General features: G+C 39.5%; 1 protein-coding gene across 1 annotated transcript in view; it reads left to right on the forward strand.

Moving 5' to 3' along the window:
• The window catches only part of fbn2b (fibrillin 2b), a 55,478-nt gene that overhangs the window by 8,357 nt on the left and 19,809 nt on the right, over positions 1-27,312 (forward strand). Inside the window, exons 5-27 of the mRNA XM_065244391.1 lie at positions 2,818-2,913; positions 3,161-3,256; positions 8,237-8,434; positions 9,974-10,099; positions 13,086-13,211; positions 16,600-16,752; positions 18,737-18,991; positions 19,069-19,209; positions 19,682-19,801; positions 19,957-20,082; positions 20,165-20,287; positions 20,371-20,646; positions 21,990-22,043; positions 22,128-22,253; positions 22,349-22,474; positions 22,592-22,711; positions 23,219-23,356; positions 24,995-25,045; positions 25,126-25,251; positions 25,400-25,627; positions 25,706-25,831; positions 25,918-26,046; positions 26,132-26,257. Of these exons, the coding sequence (XP_065100463.1) occupies positions 2,818-2,913; positions 3,161-3,256; positions 8,237-8,434; positions 9,974-10,099; positions 13,086-13,211; positions 16,600-16,752; positions 18,737-18,991; positions 19,069-19,209; positions 19,682-19,801; positions 19,957-20,082; positions 20,165-20,287; positions 20,371-20,646; positions 21,990-22,043; positions 22,128-22,253; positions 22,349-22,474; positions 22,592-22,711; positions 23,219-23,356; positions 24,995-25,045; positions 25,126-25,251; positions 25,400-25,627; positions 25,706-25,831; positions 25,918-26,046; positions 26,132-26,257 (3,186 nt within the window). The remainder of the gene's footprint in view (positions 1-2,817; positions 2,914-3,160; positions 3,257-8,236; positions 8,435-9,973; positions 10,100-13,085; positions 13,212-16,599; positions 16,753-18,736; positions 18,992-19,068; positions 19,210-19,681; positions 19,802-19,956; positions 20,083-20,164; positions 20,288-20,370; positions 20,647-21,989; positions 22,044-22,127; positions 22,254-22,348; positions 22,475-22,591; positions 22,712-23,218; positions 23,357-24,994; positions 25,046-25,125; positions 25,252-25,399; positions 25,628-25,705; positions 25,832-25,917; positions 26,047-26,131; positions 26,258-27,312) is intronic.

Raw genomic sequence — 27,312 nt, forward strand, 5'->3', positions numbered from 1 at the left:
CATGAACTAGTCTTGTTCAATCTGGCCACCTACGAATCATCATTTTTAATCAACAGATATTGAAAAAGCTTTGATTGATTTTGTCTAGCTGGGGTAAAAGTAATGACCGTTGATGATTCATGGGTAAACATTAATTCAGCTTTCTGTTTCCACACCTGCTCTCTGCCAGCAGTGTCCCGCTGAATCACAGCAAATGCCAGGAATATGCGGTCATAGACCAATAAACCAAAAAATACCTAACTATAGGGTTTGGTCTCGTAAGCTATAAACCAAAAGTCAATTTATCCTGCGATGGGAAATTGACCAACTAATCGTGTTGCCAGACTTTATGAAAGCAAAGACTAAAGGTTTTGGGAGATTGGCATTACTGTCATTACTCCCACTCGACCGCGTACCGTCTGCAGAGGTTGGGAGCGGATGTTAGCATAACTGTTAGCCTCAAAATGGTGCAATTGTGACGAAGATAATGCTAACGCGTTGATTGTTCGGCTTAGCTTACGCAGAGACGTGAACCCTAGAGTGAGGTCGAGGCTACGTCGTAGGACCTACGCAGAACTATAATGAGCTCTTAACCCTGCTAGGAATAAACTGCTTAAACCATCCTCAGGTGGTTAACTAGTCTCCTACGCTTTAGCTGGTTTAGCAGGTGGCCAAATGCACAAAAACAGCCCTGTCTCCCCCAAGATCTTCGGTGCTTTCTGTTAGATGGATTTTTTTGACTTAAAAGTTAAAAGCATCTGCCAAACACATACATGTAAATGTAATGATTCATTTCTATGCATATTCATTTTCAGCCACAAAATCAGCAGTTCTTGAATCCATGGATTAATATGAGTTGTTTTTATTAAAAAACAGCACAAGAGTTAACACTCAGCACTTATGATGCATTTATGTTGTAATGCAAGCCATCAGATTTCTTCTCAAGCCCCACGACGTCTCTACGCTGAGCTTGATGTTGACAGGCCACGCCGAGGACGGACGGCCATAAAGGGCCTCTGTTCCTCGTCTTTGCTCATGTTTCATGCCTTCAGCTTAGCTTGTGAAAAAAAACGGACAGATGTGACTGCTACATACAGAGGTGCATTGTGGGGCTGGAACCTTAGGGAACCCCATTTTGGTGTTGGTGCACTGCTCAGCACGTGCAGCTTTCTTCGCATGGGTCGGCAAGCTACAGCGCCCCCAGCCCCCACCTGTTGGGGACCGCCAGCAGGTCTAGCCAATGAAGTCATTTCCTTTTCTCTAGGAAAACACGACCCTACTCAAATGCTCACAGGCCTTGCTGTTGAAAGCATGCCGTCAGCGAAAAACAGAATTGGTCATGTTTGATCTATCTCCAGCAGTATATTTAATGTAAAATCAGACAACGACAATGTTTTAGGCAAAATGTTTAAAAAAACAATAACCCTCCCACTATGTTTCAGTTTGGGTTTTTTTAGGGATTAGATCATGGAAACTACGAAACAAAACCATAAAAGATGAACTGTACATTTTATTTTTTGGTCTAGAAAGAATAGTAGTTTGAATTATATTTTGGGCTGAAGCTATATGGCACGACGCCTGTGTTTAGACAGAACAAGAGTTTGGCGAGCATCGCTTTGATGCAACCAATGGGAAACGTCAATCTTTGGAAATTTTGTGGTGCAAGCGTAGCTTTAAAGATGATTTATTGTGGTTTTGTCATCTTGGAAATTATCCCTGAGGAAATGCAATTTAGAGTTACAGCGTGTTTATCTACAAACTCTTGCTAAATGATTCTTCTAAAATAGAAATCTTGCAAAGTGATTTTGTCTGTGCCAATAAAATCTTTTGGAATATTTTTAAGTCTCTAATTAAAACATATTTTTTACAATGTAGAAATCTGACAGTTTTGCATTTGGCAGGCACTTTTATTCAAAGCCACTTACAATGCATTCAAATTATATTTTCTATTAGCATGTGTGTTCCCTGGCAATCAAAATATGGAAGCACCAAATGTTCGGCAACCGAAAGTATTTGGCCAGTGGCAGCCGGTGACTTTTTTTCGAGGGCACACGATGCGTAGCTCGTAACAACATGTATTTAGCTCGTCATGTGTGTGGCTCATCATGTCAAAATATGTGTTTGGCACGTCATGTAAACTTATGTGCATCATGCATCATGTCAAAATACGTGTCTGCTGCAGAAGTTTCGAAGGGGTTTATAATAAAAGAGATACTCACGTTTGCCAGATACTCACTTAATCTCATGTGTAATCAGAGATTACTATCTTGCGAGTATTTCGTGAACGTGAGCGTCTCTTTTATCATAAACCCTTTTGACGCGTGTGCAGCAGGCACTTATTTTGAAATGATGCATGATGCACGTGGTTCACATGACGCAACGGACACATATTTTGACATGAAGAGCAACACATATGACACCCTCGAACACATGAATTCGTGCCCTTCGGAAGAGAAGTCATCGGCGGCCACTGTATTTGGCCAAAAATCTCAAATCTCTAAATTTCTTCCACACTGCCAACATGTTTGTTGCATTAATAAATTGTGTGCGACTCTCACTCTACACTAGTTGCTGTTTGTTTGCTTTAATAAAAAATTGTTTTATGAAATAAATTCAATCTTTTCACTTATTCGGCCAAATACCGATTTTTTGCTATTTTCGGCTGAACAGTTTTAGTTGGCAAATATTTGGTGTGTGCTTAAACGATGCTCGACCAACTGAGCTACAGGAACGCCAAAACTAATAACAGTAAGGTCAGATGAGTTCGGTTGAATGGAGGTTGATTGTTTGCAGAATTAACGTGACTTTTTTATTTATCTTTACTTTATTCTGGTACAGTCCAGTCCTGCAGTGTTAGATGTATGAATGGAGGAGTTTGTAATGACGACTCCTGCGCGTGCCAGAAGGGCTATACAGGAACTCACTGTGGACAACGTAAGTGTACTTTATTTTTTTAAAGATTTAATAACATATAACCCAAATAAAATAATGCTAACATTTTGTCGGAGACGATGGTGTAGTGCAACCCGAGATCGAATACCGGCTCGAGGACCTTTGCCGATCCCCTACCCATCTCTCCACCCTGTGCTTCCATGTCTTCTCCCAACATACGTTCTATTAAATAAAAATGGGCCAAAAAATAACAAAAAAGCTCACATTTTGCCAATTTTGTTTCCCGCAGCTGTGTGTGAGAATGGATGTCAAAATGGCGGACGCTGCATCGGCCCCAACAGATGTGCATGTGTCTATGGGTTTACCGGGCCGCAATGCGAGAGAGGTAAGATACCACAAACCTTTCCTCTCATTTTTTTAATTGTGTTGTGGCACATTTTAAAGATGTCTGTAAAGTATGTGAGGTTTGTTTACTGTCTCGCAGCTGGTTTAAAAATGTGGAAAATGCCACACAGGGCGTCGATGTGACTCTGTGACCCAGAATCACTAAGCAGAACACTGTAGCTTACTTCGGTTTTGATGCAGGGTTAAAAATGTGCCTTCACTGTAGTCAGTGTGAAATTAATGGTACAGTTTAAATTGTGGCCAAGTCTCTCCCAGAGCTCGAACAATGACTAAATCGAGGTGAAAGGATGACAAACTCCCTTACGCTTGCCAAGACACTCTAGAGGCTGGAGAAAATGTCAGACCGACTTGACTGTAAAGTTTCCATAATGCTATTCGAAATGTGTGAGAGAAACGCCCCAGGCACACAGGACCGAATACCTGACCCCTCTTTGGTTACTCCACCCTCCTCCATCTGCCTTCCTGTCCTACCCCACCCCGTCACGGAGCCCCTTGTGCAATCACGAGCCGGTTCCCTTTGAAAACACAACTCGGGGGGGTGGAAGCGTTTGGGAGACATCTGGCAGAAGATAAAGTGGGGCGTAAATGACAAGGGAACATTTCTGCGTGGAGCCGTAGACGTTTTCTTACAAGGACTAGAGAAATGGAGACCCAGCTGTGTATACACAAGACGGCTTCAACTAGCACAAACAATCTGCTCTTCACACTGGGAGTGTCGTCCACCAGACACCAGCTGCCCCCCGGCGATTCGGTCCTGGGCCACTCGATCCATTCAGCTCAGAGCCTTCAGCTATCTCTCACAGACCTCCAGACGCACCCTCGAGGCTGGAGAAGGTGGTTTAACCTCACTAAACCATTAGTTACATCAGATAGAAAGAAAGAAAGAGAGAGGGAGAAGACCAGGTCTGCTGTCTCGGCCCATTTAGTCGGCTGAACTCCAAATAGTGTCGGCCAAGTGTTCATTTGTGTTAAAGTGAATAAAGTGTGTTAAAGTGAATGAAAGGGGACAAAAATTTAATTTTTTTGGACTAGAAAGCTAGACTAGAAGTGAGTTATGTCTGTTTGATCCCTAAAGCCCAGAGTATAGTTTGATTTTTACATGTACGCGAATGTAAGCACACTGCCTTGCAAATTATAGTTTATTTGACTATTACGCTGCGTGTGCATTGCGACAAAATGTCTCCTGGGCTACATACTACATTTTATTGTATGCGCATGCGCAACCTACGCATCCAAAATATGTGCAGTTACAAAAAGCTGGCGTGCGCGTACAATGCAAGCGTACTATTCTGATGACGAATTTTTCGTGAAGCACACTGTACACGGACCCTCACGTATGCGTAAAACACGAACAATTTCAAGCTTAAAAAAACTTTTTTTTCTAAAAATTAAATGGTACCAAGGTTATTGTTTAAATGGGATTAAATTAGATCAGGAGAAGCAGAGCGAAATTTGGCTTGTGTTTTTGTAAAGTCGTGTGGAGGTGCTCGATGAAAGCTGAATGTAGTTTATAGAGGGATGAACAAAATAATGTGAGAAATGATGTCAGCCCCATTCATTTTCCCTGAAGCATATGTACTTACGATAGCTAGTATGTATGCTGCAGCCGGGGGTTGACCTCATGTCGAAAGCCATTAGTCTTTTCGAAACCCTTTAATTGCTGACTGTTTTACCACAGAAGCAGATTCGAGAGAAAAACAATTTTCAGAGCATTAAGACATTAGCAAGCGTCCTGTAACCACACAAGTATGAATGAAGGAACTGTACTGTGGCCGTAGACTTATTTGTGAGTAGGGTTGGGAAAAGTTTTATGGAAATTACATGGGAATATATGGGATTTGTGGCACATGGATAAAGTTGATTTAGATGTTGAGGAAGCCAATGTTTGTATAAATTACCTAAAATTTCCAAATATTTTCTTTTAATTCCTTAACTTTCCAAACTTGGAATATTTCCAAAATTCCTGAGCTTCGCAATACTATTTGTGAGTCATAAAATCGTTGAAATCATTGCTGTACGTGTGGAGAAGAGATAAGGGAGATCTAAGGACTCTGCTTTGTCATACTGTAAATCACTGAGCCGTAAAAGTGTTTGTTGGTCAGTCCAGAAAACATCAAAGGTTTGCACAGGAGAGCTTGAGCTTCTAATGTTTCTGTTCTCCTCAACGTTTTTCGTGTGCATGAACTTATGGCTTTCTCATGAAGCGAAGCATATTTCTTAGTGATTTTCTTATCTTGATCTCTACTCTGATTAGGTTACACATATTCCAAGTCATTGATTCTTTAGCACGTTTTTGGTAGAACGTCAAGTTTCCACCTCTGCCATTGATTGTGCAGCTGGTCTCCTGAGTCTTCATATTTCAGACCCGGGCTGAGTTTTCATTTTTTAGAAGGTCTTTCATGAATTTCCGTCTTTTTTTAGTCCATTAACATTATAGTTGATAAAAGCCAGCCAAGTCATTGGAGTGTGAAGACGTCTGGAACGCTCTCCAATGAATGACGCCGTACACAATGTTGTCCCAAACCTTGCACAAGCATCTCATATTAGTCCGCTTTTGGGGCGTTGCGTTTCCCTGTAGTTTCACCACATGATTCGTATTTTTTTCTCAGAAAGAAGTAATAGTTGGCAGGAAAATATCGTAGTGACTAAACGGAAAGAAGAGGCGAGTGAGCAGTTGGCGGGAATCAAGTAAAAGGGAATGGTTTCAATCTGACGAATCGCTCAAACTGCAATCAAGGCAGAATTACTACAGAATGTTGCCTGCATCATCAACACTTTCCCCCTTCTCAGCTTCTCTGGTATATGAGTGTTCCTGTTTCTGGGAACAGGGTCTGCACATTGCCGGCAGGTTTGTCAGCCTGATCTTGCAAACCTGAGACCTCTTGAAATTAGCTGTGAGTGCTCCAATCTTTAGATTGGTCCTACCACATTACGCCATGTTATTCTTTGGCCGTGTGCACGTACAGATGGAGCCGTGCTGAACTTGGCTCGCTCAAACAGGGCAACTTCTGAACAATGTTGGCTAGAGTTTTCAGACTTCAGGGCTCCAGCTTCCATGCAGATCAAAGGACCGACAGACAGACCTCACAGAGATGTTCTCGAGGTGGTTGGATATCAAAATCATGAGTTGCTCAGCTGTGCACGATAACTGGTGTTGACTAGTTGACTAGTCTTCCAGAAAAGTCGACGTTTACCTACGTAAGTGATCTGCCACCCACCATGCAACGTCTTCGTTTGTTCTGGTCACTCCAGCACTGTGTTAATAGAGCGAACAGAGATGCTGGGGTTTAGAAATGAAAGCTTGCATCTTGTGTTGACAGATTTGTAATGCTTGCGTTGTCATGAACAGTGGAAGCACCGTGTCAAACTCACTTAAAGTTTCTGTTAGCTTGTGGGAAACACTGGATTAGTTTCGGGAGAGGCACTCTAAATTATTGGCTTGTATGTAAACGTTCTTAAATTAACTCATTTCAGATGTCGTGCAGTGCTTTGTTAATTCAGATCGGTTTCACTTTATTTTATTTTGTGCAATTCCAAATATATATTATATTAGTCATCCATTTTCCGAACCCACTTGTCCTTGTAGGGTTGTTTGGGTCTGGAGCCTTTCCCAGCATATTGGGCCACAGTCAGGGTACACCCTGGGTAAATGGATATTACATTATATTATTGCATACTTATATGATATTTTTTGTACTAAAATGTTGTCTTCAAACACTGCATATTTCGTGAAAGCACTAATAACTGAATTCATTTGGTTATTGTAATACACAGTTAAATTAAAACTTGATATGTGACTACTCGACAAACAGGCAATGCGTCAACTCGTTAACTTTAAGACCCCAGCTCATTTTCCAAGCACTTATTTCATTCCTCTCAACATGGGAAAATGAGTCCACAAGTCGACAAATCAGCAAGGTCTTGGTTTTAGGCCTAAGAGAGTTTTCCCATGGCTCTTATGAGTATCTTTGCTTGCAGTGAGAATCTACAGAGTGTGATAGGGTACTGGATATGGATGGGTGCATCTGGGTCTTGTCTTATCTGTAGTCCCAACCAAGCACAATGAATCAATCCCAGATGTGCATGGGATTCTCACTGTGGGTCACGGACCTGCATTCCTGGACTCAAATTGTCCAGGAAGAACAATCAGGTCACTGGGGTTACATACGGGATTGAGGGGACAATAAAGGGATTTGAAGACATACGAGGTGGAAATCTCCACACTACTCTCTTATTTGCCTTCTCCTGACCTACTTTTATAATGACAGTCCCTCTTGAGTAAGAATTTATGATTCATCTTTCTTTGCACATGAGGAAATCCCAAGGACGCGGAAAGATTTGACCACTTCTTACAAGAATTGCTTTGTGCAGTCATATCCCAATCAATGACTATTGTTGCTTTAAACATCACTAGCAAACTCTTGAAGAAAGAATGTAACACAGCAGCACATCTGTTGAAGTTTCAGCCTCTGGGTTTCATTGAATGCAAATGACCAGAAATTCAAATGCTCAGTTTATTTTAGCATCAAGTTGGTTTACTTGTTGCGCAAAACATTCTTGAAAAGATTAAGTTGTCTCGATTGGCCATCAGCGAAAGGGAATGTCACGGTAAAATCTCTTAAAGTCAAAACAGCCCAATACCATCTACATCTCAATGTGTGCTCCACGATTTCAACTTCAGCCAAAAACAAGACGTTTTCTCATGGAATTTGCCAGGATTGATACAATCCAGCAATTTCTTAGCTATTACCCAGTTATCTCATTAAGACTGTGAAAGACATCCATTGTCAGAGCATTCCCAGACTGACCTCCAGCATGAGAACCAGCTGCGTGCCGGAGAAGATAAATCTGTCATCATTCTTAGTGTAATCTTCATCCAGCTGTCATAAGATCACTTATTTTTACAGTCATGTCAAAACGTTTCACAATTTAAAATATATGATTCCTCTTACACTTTCAGACTACAGGACAGGACCTTGCTTTACTCAGGTCAACAACCAAATGTGCCAGGGTCAGCTGAGCGGGATTGTGTGCACCAAGACGCTTTGCTGTGCCACCATCGGGCGAGCGTGGGGTCACCCCTGCGAGATGTGCCCCTCCCAGCCCCACCCTTGCCGAAGAGGTTTCATTCCCAACATCCGGACCGGTGCCTGTCAAGGTGAGGCCAAATGCAACATTCAAAATTCTAAACAGATAGCTTAGTCTGCTTTCTCTGAATTTCTGGTGCAGTTGTTTGTTAAATTCTTGCCCTAATGACCGGCCTGACGGGGCAGATAAGTGTAACATAGGTCCTGACTTATGTAAGCTAAACTATACCACTCCCCCATTCCATGTCCAAGTATAAAGAAGCTTTTCTGTTGTATTGCTTAGCCGTGTCAAATATTTAGATGACTTCCATTAAGAGCGTAAATGGCATGCCATTGTATACAATTATGGGGGCTTTGTTTTGTTTATATATTTGTATATATTGTTTAATAAATAGTGACTCACAAAGTCAAATTGCTTTGCTGTAGGGAACATTTTGTGAGCCAAAATACCAAGTACCATCCTTATCTCAAAAATGGCCCGCAGTTCCAAATCTAAGTGGCTCCTTTTAACTTAAATATTCTTTAACTCTATTCAATTCACAACACAAGCCTGGCCTAGATTTACCCAAAGTCTGAAAAGCTTTCACATAAGTCCGTCTGGCTAAAGTACAAAGCACTCACATGTGCGCATCTAAGATGGAGGATTCCTATGCTGCATGTTGAGGCTCCTTGTGCTCAATGCCGTATATTGATAGAAGTTATTTTAGGAATACATTTGAGGACAGAACAAATCTGGCACGACTGGATGCAGGATGAGGGTCTGCAGCTTTCGCTTTGGCAACTAAGTGCGTGCATATCAATAAAAAATAAAGATAAATCAGACGCACTGGATGAAGGACCTGGTTTGATGTCTGCAGTGTCTGTGCGCTAGCCAGACACGTAACTGCTGTCTAAACCCGTCCAGACGTCTGTCCAAAGATCTGGACCGTACCAAAGAGCTTTACGTAAGGGCTATAAGTTCAGATGAAGTCTAGATGCTTAGACTGTAGTGGGGTTTCCATCCAAATGTGAAGCGAATCCATCAAGTTGTTCGAGCGAATGATGGTGATATTAGTAACCTAGTAACCAACAGTAAATAAAACAAGGCACGCTTAGAAAATTGAGACAGGACTGCATTTAGTTACGACTTGGCAAGTAATAAATTTATTAGCAGTGCAGCTTGTAATTGTCAAACTGAATGGTGTGCACTGAAGAAGAAATGCTGACTTTTTGCCCAGCAAGGGCATTAAGATGACGTCAAGCCCCATATATGGAAAAGACAACTTTAGGGGATACAGCTAGATGATCAGTAACGTGGGTTTAATTTTCGCTACGTCAGAATTTATTCTGCAAATGCCTTTTTATCTCGCATTTACTCATTATCACATACTGTAAGTCAAAACCCACCTCAGGCGTTACTATTTTTAGTCGAAATTTTTTGCGATACTTCAAAATGCGCATAAAATCGGGGTGATGAAACCCAGCTTGTGAGCTAACAAAGGCAGAAATGTGTAAACAGGAAAGTTCGTGGGGATGCATGTTTTTGCACGTTTTGATCTGGGATTCAGTGCACACAAAACTTCCCATATAAATTGTGTTGACATTCAAGTGATGTGTTATTGTGTTGTCAGATGTGGATGAATGTCAGGCTGTTCCCGGGCTGTGCGCCGGAGGTAACTGTATCAACACCGTCGGATCCTACGAGTGCAAATGTCCCGCGGGCCATCGGCAGAGTGAGACCAACCAGAAGTGTGAAGGTATGTCGTTGACGACAAGACACAAAACTGTCATGAGCAGATTAACAAATATACAAAATGATGACATTTTAAGCTTTGTAATGTAAGTTTTCATATTCAAGTATGGAGCTGAAATGTATTATGGGTAACTAGTTTAAGCCTTACCCTTAATTTTATGTGCCCGTTCTACTTTGGTTCGTCTCGGTCATTTTTAACAGTGCCGCTTGATAGGAATTTTAACAATGCGGAGTGAAAACAAGCAGGCGTGTTGTCAAATCAGGGGTCCGTGGTTTTTGGATTCAGGCCTGCCCTTTGGGTATATTTAAAAGCTGTTCTTTATCTACCACTTAAACTGCATATCAGTGTGCTTTATTGTGCACTTGTATTGCCAAAACAACCATAGGCCAAAATATTTTATTAACGAAAATATGTGGGTATATATTTTGTTAAGGAAATTAACCGGTAGGATTAGCTAAGCGTCCAGTCACCCAGAGATGATCTGACTTCCTCTGGAAGTTATTAGTTTAGCTCCAAATCACATTTTAACCCAAATGACCAATGTTTGGTGAAACAAGACCTTTGTCTGAAGGTTCACTGAAAGCAGACATTTACTCGAGGTCAGAAACGGATGGAGAACTTGAAGAATTTTGTAATTAGACACTCGGGTTTTGTCGGCGGTACCTGCCAAGCGTTAAACATGCTGAACTGTGAGTCTGAACGGCTGGATTTTGGCAGAAAAACTGCTTCTCTGTTCTTTGAAGCCATGCTGAGGGTGGAAAAACCCAGGTGGTTGGTCTGTTAGATGGGGAGGGGGGTAATTACAATGTTAAGGGTGGTGTACTGGAAAAAGTTTTGCCCCAGGCAAGGAGGGTAGGGCATAACTTTAGGTGCTTACAGGGCAGTTTTGGCTTAAAGGATTTTTGAGCTGTTGAAGGGATTATTGACATGATATATTAGGAATCCAATGTTGATGATGTAAGATTCTCCAAATGGCATCATATAAATGTAAAGGTTCTCCTATAGCTCAGGGGAACGTAAGTAGATTTTTGCATGACAACTGTTTTGGTACATTTATTTTTAATGCTGAGCCACCTTTTACTCTAATCACATTTTTCTAGGCGAGGAACCCAAATGATGGGCGTGGATACGCAATAATATGGCAATAATTTTCAATAAAAAAATGTACCTCCTTTTATATACACACACAAACCTCATGCGGCGTACCCTACCAGACATTGACATTTATTCACAGAAACGACTCCATCTGGAAAGCAAAAGCCACAAAAAGCGCTCTTGTATCGTACAATGGCTAACCACACATGTGATCAAGCACATGCAAAATTTTTCTGGCTACAATCATCCCTGTGGCGTCTACACAAACTGCTCACTCGTTTATCCAGGTGGCGGACGTTTCACGCAGGGTGTGACATCACTTCCTCTCTTGTAATGTCTGGCTGTTGTTCTCTGTCCTCGCTGAAGGGCTGGATTGATTCGAAGAGGTTTTAAATGTATGACATCATCCTGTTCGCACATACATATGCTTAACAAACGTGCAGTCCTTCGCCATGTTTTGCCCACATCCTCGCACACAGCGGCTACATATAATTTTACTATAATAAATCTAATTGCACGTGTGTATAAATATAAGAGCGGCACGCAATGAAAGGCAACAAAACGGTTTGCCATCTGTTTTTGACTTTGAGTTTGTGCTCGTAGTCGTGTTATAGACTGTTGGTGCGAAATGACTGTGAGTTTTCGCAAACTTATGAACTCTACCAAAACCAAATTATCCGAGCTGTGCAGTCAAGATAAATTTTATGCATTTATGTCATGTTTATTTATTTAGTATTTACTATTATCCAAAGAGACTTACAAATGAAAAAGCATTTATTTACCATTGTGTCTTAGGTCTATATTAGATTTGTTTATACTAGTGAGTGTTTTATTTTAACGATTGAATGTGCCGTAGAATGTAAAACTGTATTTACGTAGGCATAAATGAATACTGTACATGGTAACGACATATTGTGAGCCTCAAACAAATTTGTTTCCTCCTCCTTATGTAAACCTCCAGCTGCAAAAGATAGCTGGAAAACAGACCGATCTTAACCTAATGCTTCGTTTACACCAGACGCGGAAGAGGCATCAAGCGCAAGTGATTTCGATGTTAAGTCAATGTGAAGACGTGTTGACGCGCGTCTGGAGGTCTCGCGGTGCGAATGATGTGTTTAGCGGCCAAAATTTGAACTTTGGTGGAAAAACGTGCCGCGTTAACCAATCAGGAGTATGGTCTAGTAGTGACGTGATTACAGAAAGCGAGCAGTCGCAGAATCCCCTCCCATGACGCGAATTTCCGCGTGAATGTCTCCATGACTAGAATTTCATTCGCGAATGAAGCGAGAACACTCAGAATGTTCTAGCGGCAAACTAGCCGCGGTAGATGCGATTTTGACAGTTACACCCACTGTGATGTTACAGTTGCGATGTACGCCCCAACATTAAATTAATTACAGTGTTGTTACAATGCTAAAAACAATGTTGTGACTGCTGAGTTAGCGCTATATGCTAGTTAATGCTATTATTATGTTTTGTAGATCCATACTGGAAAAAAAAACACGAAGTTACCACTCAGAAACGTCCATTAATCTCCAAACAATTATCCCTCAAATTATGTATCTTCGTCTAAAACAGACTCAAACATAAGATCTGTTTACACACACACACACAGAGCTACTGAAGGTGCTGCTCTGTGAAACAGCCAATCATAGCAGAGCTCAACATTAATATTCATGATCTTTTTAAATAAGGTAAAAATTCTGGGGAGAAATCCTAGGGTTGTAAATGGACATGTAAAACCGTCTCTGGATAATTTGTGCAAATCTTCTATGTAAATATCAGAGAACAATTATTTTATTAATGATTATTTCAATGCATTCTTTGGCACCTTTAATTTTCTTTTTTTGTATTGATTCTAACAAATAAACCCACTGTTTGTGTTTCGTTTCAGATATCGACGAATGCGCGACCATACCCGGAGTGTGCGACGGTGGAGAATGTACGAACACGGCCGGGAGCTACGTCTGCACCTGTCCGCGTGGTTACGTCACCAGCACAGATGGATCAAGATGTGTCGGTGAGACTCGCATGCACGCGCGCTCGTGTAACCGCACACTTGACCTTACTCTCATGAGACACATCTGGCCCGCGTTGCCTGCATGAGTCACAGGATGAGTCGGTCTGTGGTCAGCCGCTTCAAACCCCGGGCAAATGTGTTTATGTGCGCTGGCCTGTTTATACACGTTTGAAATTTTGCCTGCAAACAGGAAATCGATGTTGAAGCTCAAAGCACAAAAAACTTTCAAAATTGAGTGAGAAAGAAATATTACTTAATATCATAGTCTTTACGCTTAATAATTTTTACACCTTGTCTAAACAATGTCATTTGGATAGCGAGTTAGCACTAGGTTTAGTGCATAAAAAGTCCAGACAGGTTCCAGTGTTTCTTATAAAGTTTACTTCCCTGAAAAAAAGCTTTTTTTTCTGCTGATCTGAGAACAGGTTTCATTGGCTGGACTCAGGACAGTCTCGTCTCCTTTCAGCGTGACAAATGGAGTCAGTTCTCCGCTATTTCCTCTCACTAACATTCCAGAACAACGAGGCACAGAGGCTTTTCATAATGTACATATACTGTATATGTGTGCATGTATACTGTACAGTACTGTACATACTGTATGTCGTACTACGTTATACATGTCATCTCTTGAATTTCTCATCTGTTTTTCATAATCTGTCGCGTCCCCGGCTGCGAATAAAGAAACGTGAGATGTTGGCCCCGGATGACGCATTGACGTGGCCTTCATATATTCCCAGAAACCTGTCTGGATTTACAACGACGTCTTACTGTACATATGGATTGAGTCACAGTCAGGGCTAGTTTTTCTTTCATACTGACGGATCATCTTAAAAATGCAATCGCGTCAACACGAAATAAAATATTACCTTGTTTGTATAAAAAAATTAAAAACAAATCAAAATTTTTTAACATTCATGTATTTGGAAAATGTTTTTTTTTTTCATTTAAAGGATGAGTTCATTTTCTTTAAAAAAATCCAGATAATTTACTCACCACCATGTCATCACAAATGTTGATGTCTTTTTTTGTTCAGTCGAGAAAAAATTATGTTTTTTGAGGAATACATTCCATGATTTTTCTAATTTTAATGGACTTTAATGGACCCCAACACTCAACAGTTTTAATGCAGTTTAATTGCAGTTTCAAAGGACTCCCAAACGAGACATAAGGGTCTTACCTAGCGAAACGATTGTCATTTTTCACAAGAAAAATAAAAAATATGCACTTTTAAACCAAAACTTCTCGTCTTCCTCCGGTCGTGTGACGCGCCAGCGCGACCTCACGTAATTGCGTAATCCACATGTTCACGTGTTACATATATGAAAGGCACATTTGCGGACCATTTTAAACAATAAACTGGCACAAAGACATTCATTAGTATCATCCGACATACAACAACGTCTGAACGGTCCGCTTTCTCCACACTTGTAAACACTGGGGCATAATTTCGCATACGTCATCTGTGACCTCTTGACGTGATGACATATTGCGTGAGGTCGCGCTGGCGCATCACATGAACGGAGATAGAAGAGAAGTTGTGGTTTAAAAGTGCATATTTTTTATTTTTCTTGTCAAAAACGACAATCGTTTCGCTAGATAAGACTCTTATGCCTCGTTTGGGAGTCCTTTGAAACTGCAATTTTAAACTGCATTAAAACTGTTAGGTGTTGGGGTCCATTAAAGTCCATTAAAATGAGAAAAATCCTGGAATGTTTTCCTCAAAAAACATAATTTCTTCTCAACTGAACAAAGGTAGAAATCAACATTTTGGATGACATAGTGGTGAGTAAATTATCTGAAATTTTTTTAAGAAAATGGACTAATCCTTTAAGCTATACATTTTATGTGTTTAATGGGACTCGAACTCATGACCTTTGTGCAATTCTCCACCAATTCAACTACATGAACAATTGTTTTATAGCGCTTCGGCCATTTTAAATAGCTTCCTCAAAAATGGTGCATGGTTGTATTACAGGACGGGTTTGTGCAGCGACTTCAAATGCATTCTGCACGGACAGTTGCAAGATCTTGGGGGGTTATCGAACTTATCGCGTGTGTTTGCCTCTTGGCTGGTGCTTTGTATCTTTCAAAACCAGGCCGTTGGGAATTACCGAAGGTGATGTTAATCACCGCTAATGTGCCGTCGCTGTGTAAGAGCCCTGAGATATCTACAAACATGTGAGGGCTCACATTCAAATCGAAAGTCTGGTTCCAATTGAAGCTAGCGGGACTGTTGCGAAACCCACCCTGCCCCCAGCCAGGGTCCATCCCGGGGGGTTGGTGCGATTTGGACTGTGCGCCTGGAACCTGCAAACTAATGGCCTCTTATGTTCAATGTAATTGGCCTAGATTACTCCACATGGACTTGATTTATGGCTCATTAGCTGAGTTAATCGACTTGCACCCCATCTCGTCCCCTTTTGCATACTTCACAAACACTACCCCCAAATGAATACCCTATCTCAACAAGCTTACCCTCTCCACTCTGTCGTTGACCTTGACCGGGTGAAACTTTCAATAGGGATATATTCCAGAGGGATTTTGGAGCACCATTGAGTTTCCAGCGGCTCTCTTAACCTCTCCAGTTGCCACGTCATAAATTAACTTACTGGCTTCCTGTGACTGCAACTGTACTCAAGAGAAAGTATTTATGGTATTTGAAAACGTCTGTTATGTTTGGTTATCTGTCTGCAGGACACGGTATTTAGTTAAAGGCCCCCTGTAGTTCATAAACATCTCATCTTTAAACCAACACATTTAAACACGTTTTACTGTAAAAAAATAAATTTCATGCCTTAAAATTGCTTGAATGTAACTCTAATCCTTTGCTTTATACAGTATATGTCGATACATGAATATGCAAATGAGTCCCCGCCTCCTCATCTAAAAATGGGATTTGTTACAGTACAGCAGGGTTTTAAGTATTTTATTAATCAAAATCAATGTCTTTATTTATAAATATATCATCGTTGGTGTCAAATGACTTCTGTCAATGATCTAACTTTTCTTTGTAAGCTTAGAATTTCCTTTCCTTACATACATTGAACGGGTAAGTCCAAGGAGGCTTCTATGTCGTTCCGCCGTATTGATAAACTATAATAGCAAAGAGGGACAAAAAGCACTAGCCTACCAACGCATTTCCACAACGCGTTTTCATTCAGAACACGTGAACCAGCTGAAACGTACAAGGAGATCAGTGATTACATAACGGCTACCGTAGTTGCAACAGGCATTTGGAAAAGCGAGGCGCTAGAGAGCACTATTCGTTTGAATGCAAAATACAATTTCACCACTAGATGGGGGAAAATCCTACTTACTGTCCCTTTAATATTGTTTGTGTGAGCATGAGAAGTATGTTTGTAATGTTTGATGTTTCTTTCTGTCACAGATCAAAGGGTTGGTACTTGTTTTTCCACTGTGACGAGCGGGCGATGTGCGTCCGAGTTGGCCGGACAGTACACAAAGCCGCAGTGCTGTTGTGAGACGGGCCGCTGCTGGGCTCTCGGACACCTTCCTGAGATGTGTCCTGTCAGAGGATCGGGTAAGTGTGTCAAATACACCCGACAACTATGGACCAATTTTGCTAAAACGGATGATGAGTTGTGCGAGGGCAAACGTAGACTGTAGTTAAAGTCGCGCTACTTGGCGGCCATGTTTGCAATGCCTCTTGGCAGTTATTTCAGTCATACAAGGTTTGAATGAGGTATCTCTAAAATATATTTAGAGATATTTAACCACAATTAAACCAATTAAACCTGACATCAACTTTCTTAAAGTCGCCACGAAACAATAGCAGAAAATTTGTCGTGATGTATATCCGTGTGAAACGGCTTCTAAAATGAGAAAAAAAGGCTGATCATCCAGATTGGATGATTGGAAGCTGCGTTGCTAATTGCTAATCGCTAAATGCTGCGATCTTTTCCCGGGCAGAAACAAGTATTCGAAAGCCCCACCCTCGTGACAGGAAGTAAAGAGAGGTTGTTTCGAGAAGAGGAGTATAGATTAACGTTTTTGATGAAAGATTACGAGAGCGCATAGATTTTTTTTAAATAATGAAGTGCACAGATAAATCATTTATAATAAACAATATTACGTATAAAAATAAAAATTCTATATTTTGATTTCATGGCGACTTTTAAGTTTAATTTGCACTAAAAAGCTACCGTGCATGTGCACAGGTTGGCAAGCACCTCACAGTTTCTCCAGAAAAACACGTTTATGCGATCGCATGATTCAACGCATAATCAGTCAAAGTACGCATATTTATGCGGGGGGCGCTTTTTCAAATACGCCGCACTTTCGCAGCATAAATTGCAGATTTCCGTTCGCAAAATATGTGGGCTTTCATGATTTCATTTTCGTAGCAAAAATCACATATATCTTAGCAGAAATTTAATTCACACAAGCGCAGCCATGTCTCCTGTTGCCATGGGAATGTTATGAAGTGACGTGATTATGTGACGTGAACATCACTGAAAAGCTGCAAACAGTTTTTGCAAGTTCCCCCAATTTTTGGAAATTCCCGCATTTTGTGCAAGTTTCTGCAATTTCATCGCATAAAATTGCATAAATATCTTGCATAAATATCTTGCATATTTCATCGCATTTTTTAAGAAAACGTGCCACAAGATCAAGGATTTTTGCTGTGCAACAATCGGAATTTTTTTTTTTTTCTGGACTGACCTCATGCGACTTCGTCCAGAGCCCCTCCCCCAGTCTTTATCGATTGATGATTGGTTCTTTTACCTTCCGCTGTCAGAGTGGCCATATTGAGCATTGTCCTCTATTCATAGTAATAACAATGCTCAATCTTGTTATATTCAAAAACTTTGTTCTAGTTTTGTATAGTAACTTATATTTTGGTATTATTTCTAAACAACAAGACTTTAGAGTCCTATATTACATTCATACTGTATTACAAGACAAACAACATCCAGACAAGGAATTTCTTAGACCTACAAGAGCGTGACCTTTATGTAGCTCTCTAGGAAAAGTTATTTCAGACATACCTTACAGGAGAAATATGGTTCAAGTCAACAGAGCCTGAGCTTCAGATCTTCCTCGGGTTAAAACGATCTCTTTCATTGCTTCGACCTTCACACCCATGTGCTTTGCGTTCCTTTGACCTCTCACGCTGTTGAAACCACAGTGAAGTACAGGCAAAATTTTGGGTGGGAAATGTGCTAACATTTTTTAGATCCTGGCTGCAGTGTTTTAAAGCAACACTATGTAGTTTCCATGTAAAAATGACTTACAGCTCCCCCATGTGGTTGAAAAGTGCAACAGTGCCTGGTATCAGACACTCTTCTGCAGGCAGGGGGAGGGGTGGGGCTGTGTTTCCTACCCTCAACCGCCACTTTCAGAGTGTGCTTGTAGCAGCTAGGAGGCTGCTCAGGTTGCAGCAACAGTACAATTTGTCCATTTAAAAGTTGTTCTATCACTGAAATAATTTTAGAGACATTATTTAAATGTAAAAAAACTACATAGTGTTGCTTTAATGCATAAATAAATGTTTTTGTTTGCAGATGAATACAGGCGCCTTTGCATCCAGAGGCTTCCGTTCGGCACCGGTAACGGCGGGGGAATCCATGGTGGAACAATTAATGGCGGTGGCGTTTATAACGGCGGTGATTTCAACGGTGGTGGTTTCAATGGTGGTGGTTTCAACGGTTACGGCATCAAACATCCAAACCAGAACGGAAACGGAGGCTCCCACATTAACGGTGGCGTCGGCGGTGACCCGGCTGGAAACGGCAATGGGGGCATAAAGACGCCAATCAGTAAGTCTAACAAATTGTCTGCAGTTTTACCTTTAAATTCGGAGTAAAAAGTGAATTGTATCTTGTATTCTTCTCAGGCCAATTAAACGAGACCACAATCGACGTGTGCAAGCATTTCACCAACCTTTGTCTCAACGGCCGCTGTATTCCCACCCCGACCAGCTACAGGTGCGAATGCAACATGGGGTACAGGCAGGACGTGCGAGGAGAATGCATTGGTAAATATTATACATTACATTTTTACTTTTTGTGCATTTTGCAACGCATTTGAAGCTTAACATTTCATGACGTGCATTCCCCAGGAATTAAGGCTGCACAATAAACCGAAGCCATCGAAATATCACAGATGTGCATAAGGCAATTAAGCAAATTTGCATAATGCATATTGCAATAGTTTGCAGTAATGCATTAATTTTAATTTAAAAATGGTTATGTATAGCCAAAGTTTTAGCAAAAAGAAAATTAGTGCTTGTGTATATATTTCCAGCTTTTAAATATTTATTGCATGTCATTTATCGCATTATTCAGCTAACATCATACTCTAATAAATCTGTATATATTGTAGTCTGTATAGCTGTTAAAAGTTGACCTCTGCTACCATCTGTAGGTGACTCATAGTATTGCATGATGATCAGACCACAGACATGAACGTTCGATTGTTATTTTGACACATAAATCTGTGTTCCCCAGACGTGGACGAGTGTACCAGTAACCCTTGTGTGAATGGAGACTGCGTTAATACTCAGGGATCTTACCACTGCAAATGCCACGATGGATACCAGAGCACACCCACCAAACAAGCTTGCATTGGTATGATCCATTGCTGCTGCTATTATTATGATCCAGAACCAAAAATATTTTCAGTTTTTTTTTACATACGCATGAATAAAAGAATAAAATAGTCAGTATGACGTCACACTGCCCTCTGCTGGTCAGTTGTAACTTTTACGCTCCTGTTGCTTCAGATATTGATGAATGTATCGTAAACGGGGTGATGTGTCGTAACGGCCGCTGTGTGAACACAGATGGAAGTTTCCAGTGCATCTGTAATGCTGGTTTTGAGGTCACACCTGATGGGAAAAACTGCATCGGTAAGGCTCTCTCTCTTACTGTATCTCTCTCTCTCAATCTATCTGTCTATATTTAAATGACACCTTTGCTCTTTCTCCACAGACCACGATGAATGTGCCACTACCAACATGTGTCTCAACGGCATGTGTATAAACGAAGACGGAAGTTTTAAGTGCATCTGCAAACCTGGATTCGCTCTGGCGCCCAATGGACGTTACTGCACAGGTGAGCATCTACAAAACTTTCATCATTTACTCTTCTGACACAACCCAAGCAATCCTCATACAATGTATTTTAATATTTAACAGACATTGATGAATGCCAGACGTCAGGGATCTGTATGAACGGCCGCTGTGTTAACAACGAAGGATCGTTCCGCTGCGAGTGCCCGCCCGGTCTGGCCATCGACGTGGACGGACGCGTGTGCGTGGACACCCACATGCGCACCACCTGCTACGGGGCCATAAAGATGGGCACCTGCTCTCGCCCGCTCCCTGGGGCGGTGACGAAATCAGAGTGCTGCTGTGCCAACCCTGAACATGGGTTTGGAGAGCCCTGTCATCCCTGCCCGGTGTTGAACTCTGGTAAACCACGACAGTATTTTATTAAAAACTTTACACTGCTAAAAATTTATTTCTTAGTTATTATTTTTGTCTTGTTTTCAGTAAAAATATCAAAAAATTCTTACATTAAGATGTATTTTCTTGATGAATAAAATGACCTAGGAAAATAAGTCTAGTTTTTATACAAAAAGTATAAAATTTAAGCGAATTTGTGCTTAAAAAAAGCAAACAAATCTGCCAATGGAATAAGAAAAAAAATTCTTGAATTAAAAGTTTAAGAATTTAAAAAAGTACAATTTTCCTTATTCCATTGTCAGATTTTTTTTGCTTGTTTTAAGCACAAATTTGCTTAAATTTTATATTTTTTGTATAAAAACTTGTCTAAAAACTAGACATATCTTCCTAGGTCATTTTGCTCATCAATAAAAAACATCTTAATTTAAGAATTTTTAGATATTTTTATTGAAAACAAGACAAAAAAACTTTTTAAAGAAAGTTTTGTGTACACTGCAAAAAATGATTTTTAAGAAAACATTTTCTTACACTGCAAAAGAAAAATTTAAAGAAAAAAGTTTTTTTTCTTATTATTTTTGTCTTGTTTTCTAAATATCTAAAAATTCTTAAATTACGATGTTTTTTCTTAATGAGCAAAATGACCCAAGAAAATAAGTCTAGTTTTTAGACTAAAATATTAAATTTAAGTGATTTTGTGCATAAAACAAGCAAAAAAATCTGCCAATGGGGTAAGCAGTTTTTTTAATTAAAGCATCTTAATCAAAAATACTAAGAATTTTTTTTTCTTGAAAATAATTTTTTGCAGTGTAGTATTAAAAAAGAATCTGCCAATGGGGTAAAAAAAAGCTTGAACATTTTTCTTAAACACTAAATTCAAGAGAAAAATCAAGAAAAAAATTGCTTACCCCAGTGGCAGATTTAATTTGCTTGTTTTATGCACAAAATCACTTGAATTTGATATTTTTGGTCTAAAAACTAGAATTATTTTCTTGGGTCGTTTTGCTCATCAAGCAAAAGCATCTTAATTTAAGAATTTTTTAGATATTTGTTTTATTGAAAATCATTTTTTGCAGCGTAGTTTTTATACAAAAAATATAAAATGTAAGCGACTTTATGCTTAAAACAAGCAAAAAATCTGCCAATGGAATAAGCAAAAATTTTGCTTATCAAGAAAATAAATCTTAATTTAAGAATTTTTTGATATTTTTACTGAAAACAACACAAAAATACTAACTAAGCACTAATCTGATCTTTAGATCTGACACAAACATTGTTTTGTACAACAAGTTTGATGCGAATTGATTATCAATGCTAGCAGTTTTCAAATAAGATTGTTTGTTTGTTCACAGCTGAGTATCAGGCGGTGTGCAGTAGCGGGCCTGGAATCACCACAGATGGGCGAGGTGAGCAATCGTTTAATAGCGATTATTGTATCACAAATACATGTAACTGCAATTGAGCTGCTAACATTTTTGGTTTCATCGCAGACATCAACGAATGCGCTTTGGATCCAGATATCTGTCAGAATGGGATCTGCGAGAACCTGCGCGGCAGCTACCGTTGCATCTGTAACATCGGCTACGAGTCCGACGCTAGCGGCAAACATTGCGTCGGTGAGTATTCGCTGTATTTTGAGCAAATTGACTGTTGTAATGGTTGTTGTAGTTTTATATTTTGCGTTAATGTTAATGTTTTGCGTATGTTTCAGACATTAACGAATGTTTGGTGAATCGCTTGTTGTGCGATAACGGTATGTGCAGAAACACGCCGGGAAGTTACACATGCTCGTGTCCTAAAGGATTTTCTTTCAAAGCCGACTCAGAGACCTGTGAAGGTGATTTATTTATTATTAAAAAATAAAATAGTTTTTTTATTATAAAATTATTTACGTTAACGTATTCTTCGAATAGCGAAAGTGTCTTAAATTCTTACGTTTTGTTTTATCTATCAGACATTAATGAATGTGACTCGAATCCCTGCATCAACGGCATATGCCGCAATGTGGCCGGATCCTTCAACTGCGAATGTTCCCACGGGAGTAAACTGGACTCTACAAACACCGTCTGTGTCGGTAAGTGTACACAAAATTCAATTAAAAACCATTTTTAACGTAAAATCAGCAGCCTTTATGAACACAAAATGATTAATTTATGAAAAGTTCCTGCATTTTCACTATGAAGAAAAAGAAAAAGATTTTTACTTCCAGAATGCCCAATCTTGCACTTCATTAACTTTCCTTGGTCTCCTCACCCCAGTGAAAAAAACAAGAAAATATTACCCAACATCAACACAGCGCATCTCCGTGTTTATTTCCCCTACATGCTGCTCTTATTTGTTGCCCGACCAGGGAGGCGTGTTTCATTTGTCTAAAGCTGAACTCCGTCTGATTGAAATTAATGGGCCGTGAAGGCAATAGGTCAGGCGTTTACACGTTCGGCATGAATGCCCGCTGTGATGGTGTCCCGAGTTGGGTTCGCATCTGCAGGAATGCATCGATTCACTGCGGGGGAGTCGATCCAAATGTGTCATACACTTTTTTCATTCTGCCTCTGTGATTTTGTGCATTTTCTCAATGCAGACAGCATGAAAGGAACCTGCTGGCTAAATATCCAGGACGGCCGCTGTGAGGTGAATATAAATGGGGCTACGCTGAAATCAGAGTGCTGTTCGACTCTGGGGGCGGCCTGGGGAAGCCCATGTGAACGATGTGAAATTGGTTAGTTCAGCTATATGCATACACACACTCATTTTATCTTAAACATTCACACAAAAAGCATATTATATGAAGATGTATTAATTTATTATAAAGAAGAGATTTAATATTATTATTTAATTTTAAAAATATATACTATACAAAATACTATTTGTATAGTATAATGTTTGTGTTTTTCAATTAAGATTATAATTATTAAATATGTTATTAACTTTACGTACCAGTTTGCTTAAACGTTTTGTTGGATTTAACTTAATTTTGCACTGCAAAAATGACTTTCTTACTTAGTATTTTTTTCTTTTTTCAGTACAAATATCAAAAAATTCTTAAATCAAGATGCATTTTCTGGCGGGGTGCATGATTTTTGAAAAAAAAACACCTTGGAAAAGGGAGTCGGGCCGACTACCAAAACACACTTGTAGCCAATCAGCAGTAAGGGGCGTGTCTAGTAACCAGCATCGTTGATTGGGTTACGTATGTGTGGGGCGGGTCTATCAAAACAAGGTCCAGATTCTATTGTGGTAGGGGCGTGTTTGTTTAGGTGATTTCAAATGTCAACATTGGCTTTCAGAGATCATGCACCCCGCCTTTAAGGAAATTTGTGCTTAAAATAAACAAAAAAAATCAGCCAATGGGGTAAGGAAATTTGTTTTATTAAACACTTAATTCAAGAAAAATTGTCTTAACTCATTGGCACATTTTTTCTTTGTTTTAAGCACAAATTCCCTTAAAATTATATTTTTGTCTAAAAACTAGACTTATTTTCTTAGGTCATTTTGATAAAAAATTTATAGATACATCGCAAAAAAATGATTTTCAAGAAAACATTTTCTTAGTATTTTTGTCATGTTTTCAGTAAAAACATCTATAAATTCTTAAATTAAGATGCCTTTTCTTGATGAGCAAAACATCCCAAGAAAATAAGTGTAGTTTTTAGACCAAAAATATCAAATTTAAGTGATTTTGTGCATAAAACAAGCAAAAAAATCTGCCAATGGGGTAAGCAAATTTTTCTTACATTTTTCTTAAATTTAGTGTTTAAGAAAAATATTCAAGATTTTTTTTGCTTACCCCATTGGCAGATTTTTCAGGCAGATTTTTTTGCTTGTTTTGCCAAAATCACTTAAATTTGATATTTTTGTCTTGTTTTCGGTAAAAATATCCAAGCAAAAAAATTTGCCAATGGGGTAGGCAAAAAATCTTAAACATTTTTCTTAAACACTAAATTCAAGAAAAATTCAAGGAAAATTTGCTTACTCCTATGGCAGATTTTTTTTGCTTGTTTTATTCACAAAATCACTTACATTTGATTATTTTGGTCTAAAAACTAAACTTATTTTCTTGGGTCATTTTGCTCATCAAGAAAAAGCATCTTAATTTAAGAATTTTTAGATATGTTTACTGAAAACAAGAAAAAAAATACTAAGAATTTGTTTCTTGAAAATCATTTTTTGCAGTATATTTGTCCTAACTTGAAAAAAAAACTAATTAAGAAAGTATTTTTTTGCCGTGCAGTGATATATTTTCACAATTTCATCCCCACAAAATGGCAAAATAGGACAGAATTGACCTCATACACAAAATAAACACAGTTTTAGTTTATTTCTGTTGATTTGCATGACCTGTTTTCTCTCCATACAGACGCAGCTTGCTCGAAAGGTTTCGCTAGAATGAAAGGACTCGTATGTGAAGGTACATCCTCCTACCCATAATGCATTGCAAATCAAAACACAGTGCTGGACATTAACCGATTTTATCTTATGTTTCTTTAGACATCAATGAGTGTGAAGTGTTCCCCGGTGTTTGTACAAACGGTCGCTGCGTGAACACGCAAGGTTCGTTCCGATGCGAGTGTGCGGAGGGACTGTCGCTGGACGGAGCCGGACGAACTTGTGTCGGTATGAGCGCCATTGTTATTTTCCACTGATTTATTAATCTCAACAGCACAATACATCATTCCATGCTTTAAATAAAATATATTTATAAAAACTAATAATGCATAACCGATACCCAGCTGATTTGTTCGCGTGTATTTGTTTCTTACAGACATTCGTAGCGAGCAGTGTTACATGAAATGGGACGAAGACGAGTGTGTCGAGCCTTTACCGGGTCGGTACCGTGCGGATCTGTGCTGTTGTACGGTGGGAGCGGCGTGGGGCGTCGACTGTGAAGAGTGTCCCAAACCCGGCACACCCGAATTCAAAACTATCTGCCCGCGAGGACCCGGAATCGCCAACCGTGGGGACATTGTTACCGGAAGACCCTTATATAAAGGTTCGGTTTTTATCTGAAATTCCGATGGAAATCTAGCTCTGTGGTTATGAGCGTATAACTGATGTTATATATCTTTAGATGTGAATGAATGTAAGGTCTTCAGAGGTCTGTGTACTCACGGGACGTGCCGAAACACCATCGGAAGCTTCAAGTGTCGATGCAACAGCGGTTTCGCACTCACTATGGAGGAGAGGAACTGCACGGGTGAGCGGCTCACCTGCGAACGTTTGCAACAAAAATACTATAGTAATTTACACATATGCATCATGTTGCGTCTCTCTCTTTTGCAGATATCGATGAGTGCACCATCTCTCCTGACCTGTGCGGTCAAGGCACATGCATCAACACGCCCGGCAGTTTCGAGTGTGAATGTTTCGATGGGTATGAGAGCGGGTTTATGATGATGAAGAATTGCATGGGTGAGACACCTGAACAAATACACGCTCTGCCGATTGATATTTCATCAAAATTGCAGATAGTCATAATTTTCTCTCTTTGTCTCAGACATTGATGAGTGCGAGCGAGACCCTCTGCTGTGTCGCGGGGGTACGTGTCTGAACACAGAGGGTAGTTATGAGTGCGATTGCCCTCCAGGACATCAGCTGAATGTAGAGGGATCTGTTTGTGAAGGTAAAGAGCTCACACACTTCACTCTTACTGACCTTTATCGAGTCTGGTTGTCAAAAGTAATCACGTATTTTTAACCCTGAAGACGTGAGTACACACATTTTTGTAATTTTCACACTAGAGGTCTCCAAATAACAATGGCTGTTGCTTAATGACGCTGTAAAAGAGCATGATGGGAGTTTTTTCCTTAACTGTCGTCGATAGGAATCGATCCGACAGGACTCACAAATGGGACCCTGAACCACAAAACCAGTCATACGTAGAACGTGTATAGACGGTTTCAGTAGTAACAACATAAACAAGCGGCTTTCGTGGTCAACGCGTAACTTCCGGTAAACTCAGCTTAGAATAAATAACAACAAGTCCTTTTAAAGTGGTTTATTTATATAACAAGCAAATAAACAACACGTAGATTACCTGGGACACCAAAACATTTGTTATTTTCGACAAATTATTTGTTCAAGAGTTCAGTTTAGTAACTAGTCAGACCATTAAACAAACAGAAACCAGAAGTAAAGTTCCGACCAGACGCCTAATCCCGTCATTGCACGTGTGTCCGATGAAAAGGTCTGTAGCCAATAGCCAACAATATGGATTTTTATATGGAAGGCCAAAAATCATTAGGATATTAAATAAGATGAAGATATTTTGTAATTTTCCTAATGCAAAATGTATCAAAACTTTATTTATCATTAGTAATATGTGTTGCTAAGGACTTCATTTGGATAACTTTAAATTGTGTTTCCTCAATACTTTCCAGATTCCAGATTTTCAAATATTTGTATCTCAGAAAAATTTAGTCTTAACAAACCATACAATAATTAAAATGTATACTGTGCTTATAGTATTTGGATATTTTAATGCAAAAATTTTACATATTGTGCCTTTAATAATTATTTTCAAAAATAGGCAAATACACTGCAAAAAATTATTTTCAAGAAAAACTTTTCCTAGTATTTTTGTCTTGTTTTCAGTAAAAATATCTCAAAATTCTTAAATTAAGATGCTTTTTCGTGATGAGCAAATTTAAGGGATTTTGTGCATAAAACAAGCAAAAA

The sequence above is a fragment of the Paramisgurnus dabryanus genome, chromosome 24, assembly GCF_030506205.2.
Source record: "Paramisgurnus dabryanus chromosome 24, PD_genome_1.1, whole genome shotgun sequence".
NCBI lineage: Eukaryota > Metazoa > Chordata > Actinopteri > Cypriniformes > Cobitidae > Paramisgurnus > Paramisgurnus dabryanus.